This window comes from Desmodus rotundus, chromosome 1 (genome assembly GCF_022682495.2).
Source record: "Desmodus rotundus isolate HL8 chromosome 1, HLdesRot8A.1, whole genome shotgun sequence".
NCBI classification, from domain to species: domain Eukaryota; kingdom Metazoa; phylum Chordata; class Mammalia; order Chiroptera; family Phyllostomidae; genus Desmodus; species Desmodus rotundus.
In genome coordinates this window covers 24,287,225-24,314,055 of record NC_071387.1, presented here as the reverse complement: position 1 = coordinate 24,314,055, position 26,831 = coordinate 24,287,225, and the positions used below count along the sequence as shown (strand labels likewise).

The 26,831-nt window shown below is 37.9% G+C and overlaps 1 protein-coding gene across 1 annotated transcript; it reads left to right on the top strand.

Moving 5' to 3' along the window:
* Window positions 1-14,088: 14,088 nt before the first annotated feature.
* NIPSNAP3A (nipsnap homolog 3A) lies at window positions 14,089-23,657 on the top strand. The gene is made up of 6 exons (XM_053922110.2): window positions 14,089-14,273; window positions 17,043-17,253; window positions 19,131-19,289; window positions 20,747-20,896; window positions 22,651-22,737; window positions 22,832-23,657. The coding sequence occupies exons 1-6, from the start codon at window positions 14,214-14,216 to the stop codon at window positions 22,906-22,908; spliced, it is 744 nt and encodes a 247-aa protein (XP_053778085.1). The 5' UTR covers window positions 14,089-14,213; the 3' UTR covers window positions 22,909-23,657.
* Window positions 23,658-26,831: the final 3,174 nt, after the last annotated feature.

The following is a 26,831-nucleotide window of genomic DNA, read 5'->3' as shown; positions in this document are numbered from 1 at the left end:
TTTTGCCCACTGGTGCCATATGGGGCATATGGCTTTTCCTCAAGATGAATCTCTCTCCTCTCTACTGTCTCCTTTCTCCTCTCTTTCTCATTTTCCCCCCTTTTCTTCTCCATTTCCTCCTCCTTGTCCTTTCCCCTCCTCCATCTACTTCCTTTCTCTTCCTTGTTTTCCTGGTCTTTTCTCAGTCACTTTGAATTGTACTTCTATTGTTTTATGGTCCAGCATTCCTCTTCTGGTAAAAGAATGCATGTTTTTTTCTTTTGATAATTAAACAGTCAGTCCCTGTAGGTCTGTGTGGTGCTAGATGGGGCTGACCCTAACCTCTGGAAATAGTGATAAGTGTGGAACAAAAGTTTAGCCAATTAAAGAAGCAAATCCCTGCAGTCACAGTGATTCATTTTGCATAGTAAGTGAGTCCTGCCAGGCTAATTAAACTCAACCCAAGGATGTTGTCTCAGTATGAGAACAGAGGCATTCTTTCTGCTAGAGTTGCTAAACTGGTCAAGTGCAAACCTTAAGGCACTTTTTATCAACATGTGGGGACAGCCTGAGAGACAAAGAGGTACTGAAAGATGGAGGGAAAGTGTGTCTGATCCTGTTATTAAACTCAGATTCACAATTATTCTTTTTAGTTATATGAGTCAAATTACTTTTATAAAACACTAATTTTGAATTGCATTTTCATCACATACTCAAGCATATAGTCCTAACTAAAATATTCTTTTGTGCCCCCTCTCTTTTCACATTTTTGAGGCAAAACAAAAAAAAAAGAGAATATATTACCTACATGGTCCCAAGTTCTCTAGCCTTCAGGGGCTCCCCTACCCTTTAACAACTAAATAATCTAATTTCTAATCTGCAGGTACTCCAATCATCTCCCTAATAATTTCCGAAGAGTGTTTATATTTTCCTAGTTTCTGGTTTCCTTTCCCACACCACACTACTGTTCTGAACTTTCCATAATTCCTCTCTGGTAATCCCGTACATCTTGGTGTCATGTAAGCTCCAACAGGACCTTGTATCCACAAAGAAAAGACGCAAGTCTCTTAAATATCCACATTCAAAAGGCCACTATGTATAACACCCTTACTTAGGCTTGAAAATAAAAGAAAGAGATTATCGTCAGTAAGAAAAATAAACCTATATTAAATATTACTGTTCTTGAGATGTTTTAGCCATTCCCATTCGCATAGGCCCTTTGAAGTCCATTTTCCTCTCTAGCCCCTGTTCGGCTACAAGAATGATAGCAAAATTCTTTACATTGTCTATTCTTTCCTTCTTCCATAAAAATCAGCACTTGTCCCAACAACAAAAAAAATGGATACCTCACTCAAAACACTCAACATGGTCCTTCCCAAAAGAAACAGTGAATTTACCCTCAGAACAGATTGCAGCTTTTACTTTTAGAGCTACGGGAAAGAAATTCAGGAAATTGTCAAAGAAATGCTTGTAATAGATCAGGCAGAGTCCAACAAACCCAGTTATACATACATATGGTAACTTAGTTTGTTGAGTTTATAATCAACCCTGAGATAGAATCTGATAGGCATTTTAAATATAACGTGTTCAGAACAGAATCCTTGAACTTTCCCATCCCAACCTACTTCTTATCAAGGCTTCCCCACCTCAGGAAGTGGCGGTGCCATATGCCCACATCCAGTCCACCAGCAGCTTCCATCAAACTCTAATTTACTCTGACTCTGAGCACTCCCATTGCCTCCATCCTAGTCCAAACCACCCTCATGTCACCTAGGCTACTGACGTGGCTTCCCAAATCACATCCCTGATTCCACTTTCATTCTCCTACGATTTATTCTCTGCACAGCAACCAGACTGTTGTTTCAGAAAACCACATACTGAAGTTCTTGAACAAATAAAAATTAAAACAGTGACTGCCTGTGTCAGGGAGGGGATAGAGGAAGTGTGGACTGGCTTGAGGCACGAGGGAACTATTCTGATGTTATGTTTATATTCTGTATCTTGATAAAATTTGAGGACACAGGTATGCGTTCATCAAAACTATGCATATTACATTAAGATTTGTTAATGATATACATGCTGAAGTATTTATGGAAAAGGGTAATGATATCTATAATTTACTTTGAAATGCATCAAAAAATGACATGGATTTAATGAGGGAATAAAGAAATGAATAAACACATAGATGTGAGATAAGCAAATCTACTAAAATGTTAGTGGTAGAATTAGTTGTTGAGTGTACGCTGTTCAATGTAAAATTCTTTTAATATTGCTTTACGTTTGAAATTTTTCCTAATACATTCTTGGAAAAATTGTACAAAGCCTGTCAGGAACATAGCTCTTGAATAAATGTTGTTACCAATGAATGAGGCAAGCATAGAAATTGAATAAAAAATAAAACCATTATAAATTCTCTTAAAACTAATTTAGGAAAAAGTTTCACTAATATAAAGGCAAAGCTTTTTAATAGGTTATGTATGTCTCTTTACAGAAAAGAAATTAAAAATAATGTTAATGGTCCCTGTGAAAGTTAATTTCTTTTACTGAACTCTTGTCAGGGTTTCAGTTGCTATTCCTGGGGGATGGGTACAGGGACAAGAGAAAAAAAGGGAAGAAAGAAATGTATCAGAAGACTTACCAGAATCAGGTCCTAATGCAATAAGGAAAAAGAAAAAAAGCAAACTTTTCAGTGTGATGTGCTGTTTGTCATATTCCTTCGTGTGTTTTTGGCTGTTACTGAAGGGACTACTGATTCCCCAGAACGTCCGATTGTACAGACCTCAGCAAAAGAAATTTTGTTTGTTCCATAGCATTTATTCTGCAATTCCTCCTCTTCTTTTTTTTTGTAATGCTCCATTTTTTATGCTGTTACAGTTGTCCCAATTTTTCCCACTTTGCCCCCCTCTGTCCAGCCCACACCCCCCACTTCCATAGTCAATCCCCACACCATTGTCCACGTCCATGGGTCCTTCATACATGTTCTTTGGCTAGTCGCTTCACCTTCTTACAAGCAGCAATTCCTCCTTTTCAATATGATTGAAGCCATAAGCTTCTTATGTCATTCCTATATATTCACATGATAATAACCTTTATATCTTGTAATGTTGCTATTCTTAAAACAAGCAAGTTGCATAATAACTAACATTTCCCAGGGCCTTTTTTGATCTGAAACTTTGCTAAAAATTAAGAAGTTAAAGTTCAAATGATTAACCTGTAAACTGACTAACCTATTTCTTTTCTATGTTATTTATATTTTCATGTCAGATGTAGGACAAATAATGATTACAGATGTGAGGCATTATAGAATAAAGATAAAATACACCAACAGTGGTTGTGTTATAATAATGATTCAGGTGACTACAGAATATAAATGTTAATATGTATGTTGGAATACATAAAATTATTTAAAAATGAAGAATGAGACATTACTCAATACAATAAACTCTACTGATATTAGTGATAAAAGGTCTGTTGACAGTAAACTGTATGCTTCTGATCAGAAGGTTTAAATTCCAAAGCATTTTGAAAGATAGAGTATGTGTACAACTAGGTGACTGAGGAACAAATGAAAAAGAGAGAGAGGATGTAGAAGAGAAAGGAGGAGGAAGAAAAGGGGGAGTGAGAAATGGAGAGATGGAGGTAAACGCAGAAGACAAAGCAAGAGAGAACAAGGAAAGGAGAGAGGAAGAGAGAAAGAGAAGAAAAGAGAAAAATAAGAAAGAGAAAGAAGAAAACAAGGGAGTGAGTGTGGAAAGAAGGGAAGGAGAAATGTAAAGGTTAGAAAAGGAGAAACAGAACTGTCTTTACTGCCTGCTAATAAGGTTGTTTACATAGAAAATGAGAAAAATATCTATACAAGAAAATCAAAATTTAAATTAGTAAGAGGTTCTAGCAAAGCTGCTAAATACAAAATCAATACATAAAATTCAATAGTATTTTTGGCAACAGTTATAACTAATCAGAAAACGTACTTCAAAAAGCCTATCTCACCACCCATCAACAAAAGTTAAAAATTTCCATTAAAAAAATAGAACCTGTGCACCCCAATGTTCTTGGCAGCACAATTTACAATAGCCAAGCACTGGAAGCAACCTAAGTGCCCATCAGCAAATGAGTGGATCCAAAAACTATAGTATATTTACACAATGGAATTCTATGCAGCAGAGAGAAAAAAGGAGCTTATACCCTTTGCAACAGCATGGATAGAACTGGAGAGTATTATGCTAAGTGAAATAAGCCAGACGGTGAGAGACAAATACCATATGATCTCACCTTTAACTGGAATATAATCAACAGAAGAAAAAAGCAAACAAAATATAACCAGAGACACTGAAGTTAAGAAAAATCTAACAGTAGCCGGGGGGAGTGGAGAGGGGACAGTGAGGAGAGGGGATTACAGGAACTACTATAAAGGACACATGGACGAAATCAAGGGGGAGGGTGGAGGTGGGGGAGGGATGGGGATAAAAGGCATACAACTGTAATTGAATAACAATAAAAATTTTTTAATAAAATAAATAAAAATAAATAAAAGCTGCATGAGGAATTCTTGAAGAGAAGTATGTCTTCATTAAAGTGCATAAAAGAAAACCTCTCACAAATCAAGGAGCTATATTTTGTTCATGTTACAAAATGTTATTTTCTTTAATTTTAGAATTTTACCGCAAAATTCACATTGAATAGTAAAGACTAAAAATAGACAAGAAAAATGTGAGAATAAGATGGATGAGAAAGCTATAATAATTCAGAGAGCATGATACTGGTATAGGTAAAAATATATACATCAATGAAAGAGAATAGAGAAGTCAGAAATAGTCTGGGAATATGTGAATGTTTATATCCTAAATAAATGGTATTTGATATAAGATGACATTGCAAATCAGTAGGGAATGGATGAAGTATTTAATAAATTAAACTTTGATAACAGTCTACCAAAATGGAAAAAAAGATCAAATTAAACCTCACTCTGTGACCAAAATAAATGTTAGAGAGATTCAAATACCTAAATGCAAAAATCATAACTGTAAAACATCTAGAGGAAAATACAGGAGAATGTCTTCATTCTGATAATTTAAATTTAGAAAGATCTATATGGCAAAAAATATGCACCATTAAGAAGGTTTAAATAAGAGCACAAACGGAAAACTGTATCAGTAACAAATACAGCCAAAAAAAGGAATAATATCAGAATATTTTCTGAATCAATCAAATTCATAAGAAAGATATGAACAACATAACAGAAGAGTGGGCAACAGGTATAAACAGGGACCTCAAAGAAAGGGAAAACAGAATGGCCTATAAAATTATTTTAAAATATTCAATATACATGAAATCCAAGAAATGTAAATTAAATCAGTGAAATTTCTCAGCCATAAGATATATGACATATTAAACTCTTGTATGAATTGTCAAGAATATGGAGAAGGAGGAAATCCCATCCACTGCCAGTGAAGTGTGAAGTAAATTCACTAATTCCATGTATAGGCATATGCCCAAGGAAATATGTACAGTTACTCACTGAAGCATTATTTATAAACTAAACATATGGGAACATTTAAATATCAACATGGGGAAGAATAAGTTACAATATATTCAAACACTTGGATTACAGAATAATTAAATGAGCAAGCTCTAACTTCCTTGTGTTACCCTTCAATAGTCACTTAGCTTCTTTGAGCTTCGTATGTGCTGTTTTTATTTTAATCTGCAAAATGGAAATATCAACTTCACCAAGTGAATGAAAGAGAAAAAGAAGGATTAAGTAGAAGACAATATCCGTGACTTCTACATTCTGTCAGGCCTATTAGAATCTGCTGTCCTCTTGTCTGTGAAATAGGTATCATTCACGTTCTGAGAGAAAGAGCAATAGGAATGGGATATATGATTTGAGAATTTTAAGTAGATATTTATCAAAATCTCTTGAAAATGAGAGGACAGCTAAATAGGAACGAAGAAAAGCTCAACGTATCAAGTAAGGGCGTCTCATTAAGGAAGTAATCATAAAAAAGACTCTAGTAGCATGAATCTACCAACACGCCTTATTCCAAAAAACATACAGGCTCAGGACCAGTTAATATTCAATGAAAAATACTATGAAATAGTATTTATACTGAGGCGGCTTGTAAAGTTACGACTTTTCACTAACTATTTTCAGTTGTGCTGAGTGGGAGCTTCAGATGACTCTAAAGGAGTAGGGAACTATATTTTTTAATATCCAGTGTCTTTATATAAGAAGAAAATCATCTTGAAAATGAAGCTTACTTCTCAGAGAACTATTAAGCTATCTTGAAACATAAACTTAGAATGTCTTTCAGAGGGAATTTTAACCTGCGTAATGCTGATTTCCCATAAGATATGCGTCTGTCAACCTGCATAAGAGACAGAGGGACATTTGAACTTAGATCACAACGTGTGTGTGGGAAAATCCTAGGTGACATCCTAAAGGACCTACCAAAGGGCAAAAGAGACCACAGGCCCACTGTATTCGGACACAGCCTACAAACCCCTTGCATTACCGCCCAGGCCCTCAATACAATATTGAGAATAAATAAAACAACGAAGTATAAAGATGCTGCAAAAGCAATCCATGATGGTCAAAGGGGCCTAAACAAATGAAAAAGTGAATTGATTACTCAGCCAGGAGGTATCTGGGACAACTTGTGAAGGGGAAGAGAGCATTGGGTAATTGGTGTTCATTTCACAGAGGAACCCATGAAAAAAAGTGTTACAAAGTAAGTACACCAATGTTTAAAGCTAAAAGATATCTCAAGTTATATCTATAAAAGAAACCAGCTATATTTAGTAATAAGTATATAAAACAAATTGCACATACCCAGAAATACTTCTCCCATAACATCTCTCCCTAACTCCAGCTGCAAAGAACAAGAATTATTCAAAACAGTACATTTGTGAAGCCTATTTGGGGAAATAATCCCATTTATTAAAGAGAAGTTTTAAACTCTCATTGGCACTAAATTTACTTTCAAATGCAAAACATAAAGAAAATTAGTTAATGTAGGATATCTAAAAGCGGGTATCATGAACACATATTAAACTCCTAGGTTCACGAGTTTTAGTAATAACAACAATTAGAGTTGTTGATAGAAACATTACATAAATTCTGCCACACTTAATATTAAGCTGCTCACAAACCTTTCCTGCTACTTTTTGTAATAAGACTCAGAGCAAAGAGGCTGATACTGAAACTTCAAGGCATGTTCACAAGCTCAAGAAAAGGCATCCAGGCTTTTTTCCTTCCCGGCAGCATTTACTTCAATACTCAATACACAACAGGAGCTTCCACAAATATCCATTTATGTGAATAGAAAACTTTTTAAGGAATATTGAATTAAAACTGAATTAGTTTTATTACCAGTTACTTTTATGAATAACAAAAAGGAAGAAGTCTATATAGATTATGATAGTAACTTTCCTTTACTGAAAATGTTTCCAATACATAATTCTGTAGAACACATGCAAAAAAATAAAAGGAACTGTAAATAACTAGAACTTCAGTTATAGGAACTTAAAAATAACAAAAATAGACCTGTGCCCAATTTGAGACCTAATTAGGGAAAAACTAATCTATACCACCACCTAGTGGCCTTAGAATGCAGCACTAAGAAAGCACTTAGCCAGGAACGTGTCATTGAAATACAAGCATCTCGAGTTTTACACAAAGAGCAACTGCCCTCCTACTCAACTGGGCCAGCATTGAATTCACTTCTTTCACTTCCTTCTGCAGATCTGCACGAGCCTGACTTATGGATAAAACCAGCAGAAACACCATTAAGTGGACTGTGTCCTTGCATGAGATACACTTTCCTCCACTCTTTAACTGATACCTATATGTTATGTGAGGTGTAAAAATGCATATTGACACTCATTGAACCAAATGGATAATAATAAGAAAAACTGGTCTAACAAACCTTATCCACTGTTATCAAGGGTATAAATTTATAAGACAATTTGGCACAATTTAGTAAAGATGAATATGTACTCAATACATGTCTTATGACCCAGCAATTCCACTCCTAGGCATATACTCTAGAGCAGTGTTTGGTAACCTCCAGTACACAGATCCCCAGGGGGTCTATGGATAGAATTCAGAGGGTCTGGAACCTTGAATGGGAAAAGTTACACCTTTATTGTCATCAACTTCTAGCTGAAAATAAGTATTTCCTTTGAATATGAAATATAAGCAACGAATCACAATATTATTAACAGGACCTTTGACTTTGTGGCCAATAAACAACATAGACAATGTCAAATTCCATTTAGAATTGTTGCAAATATCTAAAAATTTCTTTTATGTTCATTGCTACCTGGAAATTATGATAGCTGTTAAGTGCAATGATAGATCTTGTTATTTAGTACCTTAATAAAGAAGCATGTCTATTTCTCTGTCAAAAAGAATTTAGTTGTATATTTTGATGATTCTGGATCAGTAAAATCTGTTTTCTTTGTAAACCTGTACATTTGCTAAGTACATAAAACTTTTAGGGTTCCACGGACTCACAAAATTTTTAAAGGGTTTTATTGCACATGAAAAAGTTAAGAATATTTGCCCTAGATGAGCTCTTAATATGGAAACAAGAAATATCTATTAAAAAATTCAAAATACCTTTTTCTACAATAATCAAATGGAAAAATAAAGATATATCCATACAATTGAATTGCATGCTGCAGAGAAATACATTAATTACTAAGACTGTGTACCAAAATACATGGTTTTCAAAAACCTGTCAGACCTAAGAATCAAGTGGCAGAATAATATTTTGATTCCATCTACAGAAAGTTCTAAAATAGGCAAACCAAAGCAATATATTGTTTACAGCTATAAACAAATGTATTTGAATCTGTAAAAAATGAATGAAGTGATTAACATAAAATGTGCAATCAAAGCTACTTGAGGGAGGTTGGGGAGGGTATCATAGGGAAGAGCATGTGACCAGAAAGGAACATGTATTGGGTTTCTAAGTTACTGACAATATTTTTCTTAAACTTGGTGGCGGAGGCACAGGCATTCATCCCACTATTCTTTTTTTTACAAAGATTTATTTATTTTTATAGAGTGGGGAAGGGAAGGAGCAAGAGAGGGAGAGAAACATCAATGTGTGACATGGCCCCCAACCAGAGACCTGGCCCGCAGCCTAGGCATGTGCCCTGAGTGGGAATCGAACTGGCGATGCCCTGGTTCTCAGGTCCGTGCTCAATCCACTGAGCTACACCAGCCAGGACATTCTACTATTCTCAAAAGTGTACAGATAAGACTATACTTTCAGGGATCATTTCTGTATTTCTTAAAAGTGTACAGATACATTATGTACACTTTTGTACCTAGGATACACGTTTCCTGTTACCTTCTTACATAGGCAACCTTAGTCTACCCAATCTAAAATAACTCTCCTGTTGTTCTATATCACCACAGTATCCTATTTTAATAATACAGATTTATCTACCTTTGGACTACCTGTCCTTTGGATCGGTTGTCAGAAATTTAGGATGTACACAATAATTTTCAAAATGCTTACTCTATGTATCTTCCAGGCAGTTTAGGGGTTATTTTTGTCACAGAAAAACATTTCTTTTTAAGTGCTGTTTAGAGGCAATTTTCCACCACAAATCTAAACTTACCTAAAAGATCACACACCTTGTACACACCATGTACTATTTTAAAAACAAACAGTACGTGAAACAAGTTTTACAGTCTGGCTTTAAACCCTGCATGTGTCACTTCGCAACAGTGAACCTGAGGAAATTATGTCTCAGAATATCACCTTTCTCACCTGGAGATAAAGCTTAACTCAAAGAGCCTGACTATTAACACCTGTGAGACAGTGACTATGAGATTGTTTTAGACACTGAGCAGCATTTATCAACACTTCCCACTCTAAGTTGCAGTCGTGAAGTCTAATCTTCACTATCTGTTAAGTTATTTCATCTTGAAAATTCTCTCTACCTTCCTGGGGGCTAGATGCAGTTGACAGTGGGCACCCACAGTGGCAAAGCCACAGGGTAGAAGAAACCTGGGGGTTCCTTGATTCACCACATATAAAAGAGCTGCCTGCCAATGAGGAAAACACGTTTCAGGTTCTTAAGGAATAAGAAATAAAATCCTATTGTGTTTGAGATATTATACATTTTGGGGTCTATTTGTTACAACAGTTGAACCTATCCTATTTAATATATTCCTAAAAAGCTGAACCACGTTCATGAGTACCAGATACAGCTGAAGGGGTGAGACTCAGTCATGAACATATAAAGTGAGTGGCCGCCTACAAAATACTGAGATACCCAGCCCCACTCCCTCCTCAGCTATAGGAAACTGGCAACAAGGCCTGTAACTCACAGATGGGACCCTGCAAGTTTCCTGACGGGGTAACTGTCCAGACCATGAGAAATGATTTACAGATGCTAATAGATAGGGACGTTTCCCCTCAATGAAACAGCCCAGTCAGACAATTCCACAGTGAGGACCAGTATTTGACAGGCTCCACTCGTACGGAAAAAGTTTTCAATTTTTTGTCTCACTTCAAAACATGAGCTGATAGCCAAGGATCACAACAAAAAATATTTTATGAAAAACATTAGCATCTAGGCAAAAAACAGATCAAAGGATAGAAAACATAATAAAACATAAAAGAAAGAAATAATGCAGAAGATAATATATTAACAAATAAACTATAATTATGTTCTCAGAGATAGAAATATTGAACCCATGAAACAAAAAGAGGATAGTATTTCTAAAAAGAGAGTGAGAAATAAAGAAATATTCTGGGGAAGGTATTTTTAAAAAGGAGATCTTGGAAATAAATATTGTGAAAGTAGAAGTTTAAAATTCAATAGATGAGTTTGAAGATAAAATTGTACTTTACCCAAAAAAACCCAGACCAAAAAAAGTAGAGGTGTAAAATAGCAGAGGAAAGAAAATGAGAAGATCCAGTGGAGGTACTATGTTTGAACAACAGAGGTTCCGGAGATTGGCAAGAAAAAAAATACAAAAAACACAAAATTTTCAGAACTGAAAAGTGTCCAAATTAAGAGGGTACACTGGGTGAGGAACAATGGATAGGAAACAAATACTTCAACTAATACTATTATGAAATTTCAGAACACTCGGACAAAGAGAAAAACATAAAGGGCTCCAGAGAGAGCGAGAGAGAAATACTAAGTCACAAACAAAGAATAGGATCCAGAACGGCATGAATGTCTTACAAGAAGCTATAATAAAATGGAACATTGCCTTTAAAAATATGAGGAAAATTATTTCCAATGTAGAATTCTATACCCACCCAAAATATGAATCAAGACAGCTGGCAGAATATTTCCAGAGATGCAAGCTTCAAAAGTCTAATTTACATATACCCTCTCCTAAAATTAGGAGTAAAACAAAAAGAAAAGATAACAAAATCCTAGAAACTGAAGGTCCAACAGAAGAAAAATGAGATTCCCCAGGTCAGTGAAAGGAGGCCCCAGAGAGCTACCGTGCTATCTTAGAGAAATAGTCCACACTGGAGCCAGAGAGCAAAGGACTCCCCAAAGGTATCTCTAGATGAAACTAAGAGCTGATAAATGGATTTAATCATATTGAAATGAAATGTATTCTTTTGGGGAAAAAAAACGTGATTAATAAATGACAAGTATAAGGAAAACAAAGCAAAAAAAAAAGGTGAAAAAGAAATAGTCATCCTCCCGTTGTTCAAGATTATAGGTTTAAGCCATATAGTAGTGGCTTCAACTAAAAGATGATTTCTCGTGCATCAGTCGTCCAGAGATGGGCAGGGGCCAGGGCTCCTAGTATGGTGTTCCACGGTGTCAGAACCTAGTTCTCTCTTGTTGTTCTGCTATCTCCAGGGTGTGGATTCTACTTCATAATGCAAGAATTCAAGCCATTACATCCACATTCCAGCAAGCAGAAATAAGAAAGGGACAAAACGGGAAATGAACCCTCAACACTGCTTTAAGATCACTTGCAGTAGGTCATAAATACACTAACACATCCCAATGGCCAGGACTTAGTCACAGGGCTGCATCGACCTGCATAGGTTCTATTACTAATTTTTTTAAAGGAGGGGAACAATTGATATTGGAAAATGGCTATCAGTCTCCGCTCACTTCCTCCAGCTTTTTCTATTTTCCATATTCTACCTTGTTTTTCCTCATAGTATTTATTATTCTGATATATTTTCTCTCCATTTGTTTATTTGTTTCCCCCAACCTGTAAGTTCCAAGAGGATGGGGCCTTTGTCTTTTGTTCAACTCTGTACCAGTTTCTGGAAAAGTGCTGCAAGTATAGGAGGAATTTAATAAATACGGATTGAATGAGAGAATGAATGAACTCCATTGTTGTCTAAAAAATAAATTTAAACATAAAGATCCTATCTGAGCACAGATGACGTTGTTTTGTGTTGCTTGGTGGAAATGGCTGCCCATCAACTGGGAAAACGGAATTACCCCCTCTGAGAAATACCATTGGGTTGGCCAAGAGTCCATTTAGGGTTTTTTCTGTAAAATTTTTCATTTTCACTAATAACTTATTGATTTGGATGTTTTGAGTATGTCAGCTATCTCCCAGGTGGTATAACATTGATTGTTCTCAATTACTATCTTGATTTGATAGCTATCAACTTCAGCTGGTCTACCCAAACCATGGAACTGGTCTACCCAGCGAGAAATCTCCAGCAGGAAACTTTGCAAACCACTTTTGACACACTCGATCAGCCACAGCACCTTCTCCATACACTGCACAAGTCTTTCTTGCGTTTCAGTTGCATTTTTACCTTTTTTGAAATAATAAAGCATAGTATGCCAAAAATGTTATTTTCTTCCATCTTCAATATTAAAAAATGCCTACACAAAAATTCACCAATTTTGATATTTTTTAATGCATGCTGATATGACAGCTGTCACAGTACAATCTAACAAAATTGTTTCAAATGAAGACAACTAAGTGCTACAGCCATCTTACAGACAAAAATAAACAAACTTTTTGGCCAGCCCATAATTTTAGAAAGCCTCCATTCCTCTGAATAGATGATTCCAAAGCCTGCACAAGGCAGGACCGCTACAGCCACAGGTGACAGCCATGTAATAAGTTACCAGTCTTAACAATGTAAGCAGTATTATTTCAATGTGAGCTGTTACACAAGATATCTATTGTGGGAATTTCGTGTTTAATTATGTATTGTGTAATAATATAGTAAGAAAAATGTGAACATTCATATAATGTAAATTAATGTGATGATTAACTTCTTAATGTGAGCATTATCAGGTGTGGGAAGAGAAGTGTATTTGGAGCGAGTGGTAGGTAAGAGACCTAAATACTCATTTTCCAAGCAATAGATATATCTATAACGGAAAACATCAAGAAATACCAGAAAATCCCTACCATTTAGGGGAAAAAAGGAAACAACTTAAACAGATGAAATGTTCAAAGTAGTTACTCTAGGGACCAATGATAAAGGATAGAGAAGCAACATCATAGGTCTCCCGTTTTGCTTTCAACGCTAAAAAAACCCATTCTATTTCAACCTAAGTATGTTCAAATTTGACTTTTTCCTATCTAGCTCGGTGCCTCCCCTTCCTCCGAGCTCCTGAGAAATACAATCTAAATCATTACCAGGAGCCCTACAAGGTCGTGGTGGAGGGGGCGATAGAATAGTGCACTTCATGAAAAGATGAAGGCTTCCCGGTCGACTTCATGTCCATCACACCGAAAAACACTTAACCAGGCAATAACCCCCACGATTTTAATTGCAAAGCATTACGCTCTCACGCACGCACGCAGGCACCCACACTTCCTGGTCAGTGGACCAACGAGCCAAATTCAACCCCTCTAACATTTAGGAACTGTACGCAACTGCGCCTAGGTGACGACGTACGCGGCCAGAGGGTGGTACAGGAACGACTTCAGCATTTGGCTAGTTCCAACGGTACCTCTCACGTTTGGCGTTAGAATGTTTCAAGAAACAATGGGGCGCCCCCAGGGTGCGTGCTGACACCAAACACCACTGGGGTTGTGGGGATGGGTCCGCCGCGGGGCCAAGCGCACTGGGCGGTCCGGCCGCACGTCCCGGGACGGGGGGCGGAGCTACCCCTGCCGAGCCCCGCCCCGAGCCTGCGTCCTGCCCGTTGTCCTGCTGGTCGCTTCCCTAAGTCGCGAAGCTGCAGGAAGAGGAATCTCGTAAAGAATACCGGCTTGCTGCCTTTCTCAGTGCCCCAAGCCGAGCGCCATGCTTGTTCTCTGCAGTGTACTGACCAGGGCTCTGGCCGCGCGGTCCTTGACGCCTCAGGTATCAGCCGGGGCTTGAGGAGAGGCGGGGGGCGGGGGGTGGGGAGCGTGGCCAAGCGGCTGCCTAGAGGAGGGAGGGGTGTCTTCAGAATGGGTTTGGACCCGCACATGCGCCCACAGGCTGGCTCGCCTGGACGGGAGATCCCTGCGCATGCGTCCATCCAACTGCCACGCTCAGACTGGCAGCCCGCTACGGGCTGCCCTGCGTGCCAGAGCTAGGGGTCAGGAACCTCGTGGCAAGTGCAGCGTGGGGCAAAGGTAGGTTTACAGTTGTTCATATGGGGAATAATACAGTACTTAATAAGTTATAATACTCTATGCGAAATAGTAAGTTTCACATACTCACAACTGTAAATCTACTTTTGCCACACCCTGTACGATGATAAACTCATTTAACCTTAGATGAGTGATGTACAAAATAGTTTGTGATTCAGCCTTAACTGTTGGAAATTGGTCTAGTCTGTAGATCTAACCAGAGATACTTTTCCTCTTAATGTCTAGACTTTTCTCCTTACTCTGTGGCCAGGCTTGGAAGGGTTTATTAACCTGGGGACTGACTTTCTGGTGAGGGCTAAAGAGGAGTCAGTAATGGCCCACTCACCCAAGATTAGCTGTGCAGTCTTTATCTTTCCGATTCTCAAATCCACTGGGATAGGGCCAAGAATTATTCCTTACAATTTTATTCTTAACTTTATTAAATGTCTACCCAACGTTCTCCTGTAAGTGAATTGGATGTTATTGCTGCAGAAGATGAGCCGGAATTTGGAAAATAAGGGAGCCTGAATCCTTCCCCAGCATAGTTCTACTCTCTGGCATGCCACAAAAATCCCCTCCTCCCAAGCACACACACACTTCACTGCTGTTTAGCCTTTCACTGGGTTTCCGCTGTTACTGTTCCTCCTGCAAAAGGTGGAAATATGCACCTGTTACAGAACAGAAAGAGTTTTTCCTCCCGGTGCTAGCAGAGCCAAAAATTGCAGTGGAGAAATGTCTATTTTACTAGGAATGGTGCCACCGAGGAGAATGGGAAGCTAATAATGCTCAAAAGCTCAAACTCCCTGATGGCACGTACAGCAAAATCCCAAGACAGACGCGGTGGTTCAAGGGTTCAGGGTGGTGGTGTGAGCTTGTTGGGCAGAGACGAGGTAAAGCTAATGAATCCTTTCTTCAGGCCTTGAGGTTAGCTTCCTGGTCTCATGGGAGAGTAGCCAGGGGATGGTACCACCTTAGAGAAAAGGAAATGAAACAAAACTTAGGTCAAGATGTTATCTGTGACTCTTAGTCAGGTCTGGACTACTATTGTCTGCTATCTCAGGGGTTGCTGATTATCTGGTGGAAAGGCTAGGTCTCTGACTGGTATAGACAGAGAGAAAGATTATTTTTAGAGTAGGATTTAAAACTGTTATCTAACTAAAGTCGTAAGGACCCTTGCTTTCATACCTTTGACCACATATTTGTTTCCAAGTACAAATTCCTTGAGAATCTAAACCTAAGAAGTAGTTGTTACAAATACCCCCGCTGTCCCATTTTCTGATACATTTTACTTATAATTATTTTTAAATTGTAAGACTAAGCAGTTGTTTATTTGCATAACATTGTCTTATTAGAATTTAGTTAAAATGACACAAAAAGCTTCTCATCCAAAAGTAGGAGTAGTTGCAGCTGTTTTTCGTGGGAATACCTGCTTTCTAAGGAAGTTTAGACACTTGGGCAACAGGAACACAACTTTAGTAGACATGGACTGAAATGGATAATTAGAATTATAACATTTGACACAATTAAATAACATACATAGATGCTTGTGTGTGTTTTAACCAAAACTATGTCGGAGAAAGTAGTCTACTGATTTCATTTGACATACGAAGTAGTCAGTATATTTTGTGCATAACTTTACACCAAAGCTTTTAATAGGTAATTCTGATTAATCAGCTTCAGAAAATTGGCAGATGATAACCGAACCTACAATAAGATGGGCTAGTAAATACAAATGCCATGTGCGTGTGTATGCACACACCTGCGTATGCGTGCACACACCTGTGTATGCATACACACACATATAATACACAGAGGATAATTTCTGGCAGGACATTTCCTACCTAAAGTTCAGTTCACTCAGACTTAAGGGGACTAAATTAAAACAAAATTTATATAATGAGCATGCAACTAATACAGAAAGAACTAACGGTATATTTCCATCAACCAGGTGAAATCAGATGTAGTAAATACCCTTCTTCAATTCATCTGCAATTAAACCTAATAATCGTTCAGACAATTCTGACCTGTTGATTTTTTCTTTACAACATTCATAGAGTTTTCTGCTAGTAAACACATTTTCATCATGCCTCCCTGAACACCTGCATATTTTATAAAGTTCACTTAAATACATAACTGTAACACATATTGCATCTACTAAACATAGACTATTGGCTAACTAAGGTAAAACATTTGTAAATTTATTAGAGCCCTAATTGTAGTTCTTGGGTAAAGGACGCTGATTCAGACCCCATTGCCTCCTTATGATTAACTTCTTGTGAAAAGGTGGCTAATGGTGAACCTCTGCCTGGAAACAGTAGCTATTCAGCATAGTGAAGACTAGTTACCTTTATTGACCAATCTCTAAACAAAGGGTCAAAGAGAGATGACAGCAGAGGTACAAACATGGACTATGAGTCCAATGAGTGTCCCTTATTTCCTAATTCAGGTTCAGGTGTAACACAATATTATAAACCTACCTTTCCCAAATATTTGAATTTGCCTTATCTCTCTTCAGGTGTGCTTATCTTTTGCCACAGGACCTAGACAATGCGATGGAACATTCTATGAATTCCGTACCTATTATCTTAAGCCTTCAAAGATGAATGAGTTTCTGGAAAATTTTAAGAAAAATGTGCACCTTCGGACAGCTCACTCTGAACTGGTTGGATACTGGAGTGTTGAATTTGGAGGCAGAATGAATAAAGTGTTTCATATTTGGAAGTATGGTATGAGTCACCGGCTTAAGTATTCAGTGCAGATTTTCATCCTGGTAGATGTTACATGTGACTTAGTTCTTGGATCTATATTACTATAAATACATACAGGTTAAACTGTTAAAAAGCAGAACAACAACAATAAAAATTCATTGATTACTCTTCCCAGTGCTAAGTATACCTCTAACAACCCCTCGCTCAAATCTTTGTTATCGTAAATGGTATCTAGTATTTCACATCGTAAAATTGTGGACTAGATTTTAATTCTCAGAAAAAAAATAAAATAGATTACTATAAAGATGATTTGTGAAAAATCTAAAGCAGTAATTGTAAGAGCCCAAGTGGATTAAGATCCTAAAAGGAGGGGAGAGTTCTTTTTATTTATTGTTGAAGCTACCACTGAATGTCAGGATTTCAGTCGAGACATATGGGAGCTTGAGGGCAGTAGAGGTTGATGGGAATGATGGTTAACTTCTAGGCAGCACTCAGCTTTGAGATTTAATCATTTGTTATGTTTAGGGAACCACTTTTGTCTCACTTCTGCACCCCAGGGTTTCAGGGAATTCACCTTTGTTATGCCGCTCTAGGGAAGTAAGGCACAGGAATCAGCGTTCTCCCCATATTGAAGCTGACCTACCCCTGGCCTAGTACAGGAAGCAGAATGAGTTACAGGAATCCCCAGAATGTTACTCCAGTGTCAAATCTTCATGAAGTCCACATCAGGACTTGACTTTTAATAATTTCATCTAGTGATTGGTCATACAAAGTACTTATTTACCATAATATGAAAGGTGCTCATTCTCTACATATCATGGCCACAGTTTAGGAGTTTCCCTGTTGTAACAGAACAAACCCAATTAAAACACAGTCTATGCTTTAATGTGCAACTGTGTCCCATTTAAAAACTGTTAGAAAGGTCCTGGTTTAACTGACTTAAGCTCTGAGGTGAATGTCATTCTTCATCTACAGCATAAATGATGGAAAACTTACCATCAGTCTTACGGGGCCCTAATGTAAACATAGTACAAGGCCCACATGTTAGTAAAATACATACACCTGTTTGGGTAACAAATAGTACTGAGTAAAAGAATGGATGACAATAAGTACAAGAATCAGCACTATTTCTTTGGAAGCTGTTTGTTCAAGGAAGATGAGGCTGTAACCGTCTCTGCTGCATCTTAATTTCACTTATGTGAAACTGAACTCGAGGTCTACCTCGACCTGACCACCACCACCATCACAACCACCAAAGGAAATAGTCTTCCCAAATGGCAGCATAAGTGTTTCAGTTAAGGCAACAAGAACGGTTCACATATACTGAGTACTAACTAGCTGCCGAAAACCACTGTTCTCAGCTCCTCTTGTGTACTAATTCATTTCGTCCTCACAACAACCCTGGAGGTATAGATACTGTATCATTATCCCCATTTCACAGTGAGAAACAGATTCGTTAACACCGAAGTCACACAATGACGTACTAAACGGTAGAGACTATAACGCCCACTCATGGCATTATCATTAGCTGTTTACATTTCTCCACCCCTTTTAGGCCATGAGAAACCTGGGGACAGATGTCACATCTACTTTGGGGGGAGGGATGGTATCACCAGGGCAATAACTCGGTGCTCCTACATGGCCTTGATGAACATTTGCTGGATTAAATGAAATCCAGAAAAGGGCTGTCAGGGGTGCCCAACCTTTTGGCACCTCTGGGCCACACATTAAATACACAAACACTAATGAAAACCAATAAGCAAAAAAAAGATTTTAAGTAAATTTTACGATTTTGTGTTGGGCCGCATGCTGCCCACGGGCCACAGGTTGGCCATTCCTGGCACTGATTCTAAAATAGAAAAATTTTACTTGTCTTACTCTTTTTCTTCCCATAGATAATTATGCGCATCGAACTGAAGTTCGGAAAGCCTTAGCCAAAGATAAGGAATGGCAGGAACAATTTCTCATTCCAAATTTGGCTCTTATTGATAAACAAGAGAGTGAGATTAGCTATCTGGTGCCGTGGTGCAAATTAGAAAAGCCTCCAAAGGAAGGTAAGTCCTTTCCTCCTGGCCCCTGCGAATTTTGATAAAGAAATTACCAAAGATTTTAAACTATAAAAACTAAAGTTTCATTGAAGAAAATACAACAATCGTGTGTCTTAGGAATATGTTGTGATTATAGACATGAAGTTGAGCTCTTTGTTTCTCATTAAGACAATACGCATTAGAAGTGTTTCTCCAGTTTTTGAAAAGCTCTTAAGGTTTCGGTGTGAGTATGAAAAGTTGACATGGGTTGGGGAGTAAAGGTTGAGAAGTTGGGGATTTACAACAGAGGAAATATATGTATAGGTAGGTGAAGGATAATGTATGAAATTTTGTCGTAGTTTAGTATAATTATAATTAGTATAATTTAGTATTATAATTAATAATACTCAAAACATTAAGTACACCTTGGTTTATAAGACTACGGGGAATGAATTAACTTAAAACTGTTAAGCTCTATTACTATATTTTAACTTTTCTGTTTTCTTCATTTCTCAGTTTGAAAATAATTACTAAAGTTCTGTCTTCTTGCTGATTTCACTTTCTTGCTGACTTTAAGGAAATACCTCAACCTAGTTTTAAACAAAGGTCAGATTTTTAAAAAGCATAAACTAATTTAAATATTACTGCATTCCTCCCGTAACACAAGTTTTGTAGTGTTACCTTAGTCTTCTTTTGATCCTTACCCACCCAGACCTCCCCCAGCTTTCAGCGCTATGTAATGAACTGCCCGTGGCTTCTAGAACAGGTCCAGTCCTGGTTCTCCTCCTCTTCGTTCGTAATTCTTTAGTAATTTTACACTTTTTTTCTTTTACTTCTCAAATCTGTTTGTCCCTTAGTTTCTTTCTCTTTATCTGCTCCATCCTTCTTACCACAGGTAAAATGCTTTTGAAGTGGATTTTTAGGAACAATAAATCTATCTCCTTCAGTTTTTTTGAGTTTTTTCCCTCAAAATTTCATATATCACTTTGGGCCCATTGTTTGCTTGCTGTTCCTGTTAGAAATGGAATCCTATGGAGGGAAATTATACAAACAAAAAAGTATTTCCTCTCAGAATTGGAAAGAAGAAGGAAATAAAGATCAGAAAATTCTTTTCTTACTCATTTCTTACCTAAAAGTATAGACTTGGGCAGCTCAAAAGTCCTACTCCTGTTACAAGTTTTCAATATTTGTTTAATTGACAAATTTTATAATTAGAAATATTTCAGATGGAATCTTGATATAGCTTCCTTTCTGTCTTGCATGATAAGCTTAACAACTGACCCTTAACATGGACAAGGACTTTCTAAACATAAAAACAAGGAAAAATAATGCAAAGAATTCATAAATATGTTCACATAAACATGGATACATGTGTGATCCTCCAAATTTGTATATGTATGTTAGCCTTCCACTGGAACCATACTAACCTGATTAGAAATTGTTTAATATCTTTTGTAAAATAATGGTTTTTCTCTCTACTCCAGGAGTCTACGAACTGGTCACTTTCCAGATGAAACCAGGTGGGCCCGCTCTGTGGGGAGATGCCTTTAAAAGGGCAATCACTGCCCATGTCAATCTAGGCTACTCAAAACTAGTCGGAGTTTTCCACACCGAATACGGAACACTCAACAGAGGTACAGTTGCCCATTTCTTCTGCGCAATTGCAGAAGATGTTGGTGAGCTTCTAAGTTCCTTGGGTCAATCAGTCTCTCCTTTTTCATTATGGCATATATTTTGATTTTTATTGCCAAATTTTCAGGGTTTTTTGTAATTGTAAGGGTTGAAAAAACCTGTTTTACTCTTCCTATTTAGAATGCTGACACCTTATGAAGCCTGTTTCAAAGCTGAATGTTGCTTTCCATGATACATCAAAATGATAAAATTTAAATCTGCAAGGAGCCTCCAGAAAATGTCTATCCTTTTTATCCTATATCCCTCTCAATATACTTTTTTTGATTTTTTAAAAGAATGTTACTTCAGGTAGGCCTACATCCTTGTCAATCACTTGGGGGCAGAAAAAAAGGAATAGAGTTACAAAAATAAAATATGGATGAATTTATTTAACAATAGGGATAAGAACTATATTTCTAAGCCAAAAAGCAAATGAAGAAATGATGCAGGGAAGAACGTACGTCTTCGGACAGCTCACTCTGAACTGGTTGGATACTGGAGTGTTGAATTTGGAGGCAGAATGAATAAAGTGTTTCATATTTGGAAGTATGGTATGAGTCACCGGCTTAAGTATTCAGTGCAGATTTTCATCCTGGTAGATGTTACATGTGACTTAGTTCTTGGATCTGTAAGTACTCTACAGGCTTACTATAGTATAAATACACATTACTATAAATACACACAGGTTTAACTTTTTAAAGCAGAACCACAAAAATTCATTGATTACTCCTCCCAGTGCTAGGTATGCCTCTAACAACCCCTCGCTCAAATCTTTGTTATCGAAAATGGCATCTAGTATGTCACATCATAAAATCGTGGACTAGATTTTAATTCTCAGAAAAAAATAAAATAGATTCCTATAAAGATGATTTGTGAAAAATCTAAAGCAGTAATTGTAAGAGCCCAAGTGGATTAAGATCCTAAAAGGAGGGGAGAGTTCTTTTTATTTGTTGTTGAAGCTACCACTGAATGTCAGGATTTCCGTGGAAACACTTGAGACATATAGGAGCTTGAGGGCAATAGAGGTTGATGGGGATGATGGTTAACTTCTGGGCAGCACTCAGCTCTGAGATTTAATCATTTGTTATGTTTAGGGAACCACTTTTGTCTCACTTGTGCACCCCAGGGTTTCAGGGAATTCACCTTTGTTATGCTGCTCTAGGGGAGTAAGGCACAGGAATCAGAGTATATATATAAAATACACCTGTAATACACAAATAGACATACATATCCATCATATACATCATCTATCTATAAACCCTAATTTTATTTTGCTCATATTTTTTAAAGAAAATACACTAAATATTAATAGAAGCTTTCCCTGGGCAGTTAAAATTATGCTACTTTTTATTCTCTGTAGCCAAATTTTCAGTAATAGACAATTTTTTTTATGATCTTGCTTTTTTTAAAAAAAGTAAAATGTAGTAGGAAGTAGTGACACTCGGGTCTAGTCTTTATTTTCCATGTCTTTTGTTGTATTACTTTACCTCCCCTGTCCAACTTTCTGTTTCTTCTATAAAACCAGGTTATTAATCAATTCATAAATATTTCTCCCACATCTCTGACCCATCTCAGATCTTACCACTGACACACTTGGTTTTACTTTCTTGATACTATTTTGATTTAAAGAACAAGACTGAACATATCTGATTAACTTTTCTGTATTTATTTTTAGTAACGCTACAGACTTTAGAATTTCTTGGGTTTCTTTCCACAGTTCATGCTCTCTGGTGGAATGAGAATGCAGACAACCGTGCCGCTGGGAGACACCAGTCTCATGAGGACCCCAGGGTCGTGGCTGCTGGTAAGCTGTGTCACTAGGCATGAGGTGCTCTTAGGGCAAATTTGATTTAGTCAATAACTTGATATGCCTTCTTATACAATGTTTTGTTTTCCAGTTCGGGAAAGTGTCAATTACCTAGTGTCTCAGCAGAATATGCTTCTGATTCCTACATCATTTTCACCATTGAAATAGTTTTCCACCAAAGTGCAAAGCATTTCATTAAATGTCTTAAGATGTGTCTGCTAATGGTACTTCAGTTCTCCCAAGCGAATCTCACTTTTATTTGAAGAAGGTGGTAAGTTAATTCATTACGTCCCTGCATTTTTAAAGTCATCTCTGTTCTTTGTCATTACCACCTCAGAAAACAGTTCCGTTCATTTTCCCCGTGGCGTTTCAGGAGCTATTATACATTAGTAGTAGTTGCCACTATTCATGGTCTTGAGTTTTCATTTCTTTCAGGTTATCTCTTACTGTCTATTTTGATGACCCTTGGCTTTATACCATTTTCTTGTATTTAAATGATGTTTTTACATTTTTGTGCCTGACAGTGTTTTGAAATTATGTACATGCAATGTCTATATTTTCAACATGCCTGATTTTTCTGAGATTTAAAATAATTTTTTGCCCAGTAAAGTTTATTTTGTACTATAAGAGTATTAGAAAAAAATGTATTTCTTTACCTTGGCAAGGTACAGTAACACCTGTGTCATCTGTTACCAGTTACGGTTTTCACGTTAATTATTAGTCAGTTAGGTCCCAATGTTAAAAAAAAAACTTCAGAAGACTTGTTTCATATGCTGAAATGTGTTCATATACAGTTAATTTTATTAATTTTTGTTCATTTTGGATCACTAACAGAGACACTTGAAACATCTATTTGTTTTTAAAGAGATTTTATGGTTATGGGAATGCTGCCCTAATAAATGCCTATGTAGTCATTCTGGGTTTTTCAATTTGCATTTTATAATGGTATTATCTTCCTTAGAGCTTTCACTGTGTCCCTTCCTGCAGGGTAATGAATGACAGTAATAACTTAGCAATATAATTGAGAACGTTAAGTTACACTGAGAGACCGGCATGATAGTCATACCAGAGGGACAGTGTCTTTAGTGCCACCACAGACTGCAGGGCTTTCCTGGAAACACTCTGTTTCCATCTGTGAGTGCCGCTCTGCTTTCTAAAATTAGGTTTGGTACTTGCAAGCACTCTTGATAGTCTGTGTTTACAGTGGTATTACTTTACATTTCTAAGCCATATTAGAAATAAGTAAAATAGCAAATTATGAATTAGCTGTCTAAGGGAAATTTGAATAACATTCAGAGTGTAAGGTTTCTCAAAGGAGAAATGGCTAAAGGACTAAAAAACAAAAAACAATCAGAAAACTGAGATATTGCTCAGTTGCAGCCTATACTATTATAACAGACAAGAATCCAAATAAAAGTTTTATAATCCAGCTATTGTCATGTTTTCTGCTTCCCTTCAACACAAGACGCTGTAGAGTTGAGTATATTTACCACCTTCCCCGCCTTGCCTCTTATTCTTCCCTGTGCCCCTCAGGCCTACATCCTTGTCAGTCTCTGAAATGATACTTCTGGGGGTCACTAAGGACCTTGTCTTTCCAAATTCAGTGGCCTCTCACTGCCTTCTGCTGGCTCATCTTCTCAGCAGCGTTGGACACAACTGACCACTCTTGCCTTCCTGAAACACGTGGTTCTGAGCATCCGTCTCTGGTGTCATACTGTTCGATTTTCTTCCTCCTCACCTTCCTGTCCCTGTTCCCTTTGCTGGCTGCTCTTCTAAACATGGTGGGGTCTCAGAGCTCAATAGAAGCTCATTCAGTCCCCAGGCTTAAATACCACATAAATGTGCTCACAATTCACACATTTTTATCTTCTTTCCTATCACATCCTCTGAGCTCCAATCTGAAATACAACTGCCTCAAAACAGCCACCTACCTAGTTTGGGGGTCACAAACTAAAGTCGCCTTGACAGCTGTCTCTCCCTGCTCCCATCCATGCAGCCTGTCAGACCCTGAATATTCCTGTTCTTCCTTATGTCTGTTGTGACCACCTTCCGCCACCATCTCTTACTTAGACTCCCTACTGTCCTTTCTCCCATACAGCCAGCAGTCTTTCTGAAAACAGAGATTGGGTCAAACCACCGCCTTGTCTAAAACTCCAGTGGCTCCTCACTGCACTTGACAGTACAGTCCAGGTACCTTACCATGGTTCTGCCTCTCTGAGTCCATCCCTCCCACTCCAGAGACATTGAGGTTCTCCCCGCTGCTCCCCGACTTGCCAAGCATTTTCTCCCTTGGGGCTTTTGTACCAGGTGCTCGCTCTTCCAGGAATGTTCTTGCCCACCTTCAAATGCTGGTGCCTTCTGCTCATTTTATTCAGATCTGAGCTTAAATGTCACTCCTCCATTGGGCCGTCTTGGATTCCTCGGCATCGTTATCCCATTACCATGTTGCATCTTCTTGGTGTTCACCGCTGTCTGAATTCACTGTGTTTGTCCTCATGTCCATTGTGAGTGTGAATGTAATTTCTCCACTGAAATTTAAGTTCACTGGAGCAGGAGTTCTGTCTTCTTCAACACTGCATCCCCAGAACCTGGCAAAGTATCTGGCACACAACAGAGGTCCATAAATACCATATAATGATACCATACTGATCAGGATAATTTTAACTGATACCCAGCTTCACCAGAAAGAGCCCTCTGGCTTTTACCAGTGTGGCTCAGTTGGTTGGGCATCATCCCACACAGCGAAAGGTTGCTGGTTCGATTCCCAGTCAGGGCCCATGCCTAGGTTGCAGGTCATCTCTCCCTCAAATGTCTCTCTCCCTCTCTTTCTCCCTCCCATCCCCCTCTAGAAAATTACTTAAGAAAAAAAGAAGTACCCTCTTCCAGTTACTAGCTGTATAATTTTGGACAATTCCTTATCCTCTGAGCCACAATTTACTGTGTGTGAAATGGTGCTGCTTACCTCATAGGGCAGGTACAAATTGAGGATTAAATGACGTGCCTGGAAACGCAATAAACACTTGGAAGAGAGAGCTAATTTTCTGTTACACTTTTCTATATTTAATATAGTCATTTGTATTCCAAAGTTTCCAGAGTTTTTTTTTAAATCTGTAAATGTTTACATTGGTTCTTCTGTAAATAAGAGAAAGTTTTGGTCAAGACTCATGGGTAACATTTTCATCTAAATTAACTCTTCATTTTTCAATGGTTTTATTCCTTTCCCTCAGTTGTCATTTTTCACAAAGAAATACAGTTTTCAGTCAGTTTCACTGAAGACGCTGCACATGAATGTCAAGGGGGGAAAGACAATGGTGCGATGCTGAGGCTGAGTGGTCCGCCAGGTGCACTCAAAGTTCAGATCCATACCTTAGGCAAAGGACTGCCCATTCCACGACACCATAGCTGTGCAGAAAAGGTCACATACAGAGTCGTGACTCCACCGTGCTGCCTAATAGGGGGTGTTTGTCCTTTCAGTACCAAAATAAACAGATGTCATTTCTGAGACTTTAATTGCTTATTAGCTGTGAAAAATACATCCACATGTCTCAACAGAGCACTGCGTAATCTCGGGTGTAGACTGCACAGCACTTTTTACAAGAGAAAGGGAAGGCGTCTCTGATGTTAGTATCACTTCTCTGCCCACACTCTGCTCCTTCCCCCACGTGCGCACCCTTCCACCACACCCAGCACCTGGCCATACACTTGCCACCCCGTGACCTTGTATTTTTGGTTGAAAAATCAAAAGAGCACTAAAGGCTGCGTTTGTAGCTTCCTTACTACCAAATGAAGAAATGAGGTTTTTATTAAATAGTCTTAGCTACAGAGGATTTTCAGAAATCTCCACAGCTTCATCATCTTTAAGCAGAGTAAGTTTAACTAAAAACGGTTTAAACTTACTTAATCTCAGTTACTCTCTTAACTGAATCATGAAAGTGCACAATGCCCTGTTAAAAATTTCCACGTAATCCCTTCAGTTCTCTTTTGTGATGGACAGGGCATTTAGCCTTTGCAAAAATTTCTACCTTTGAGCCAAACTGCTTTAACAGCAGGTGGAGCTACAAATGCACACACACACACAGTGCATACAGACC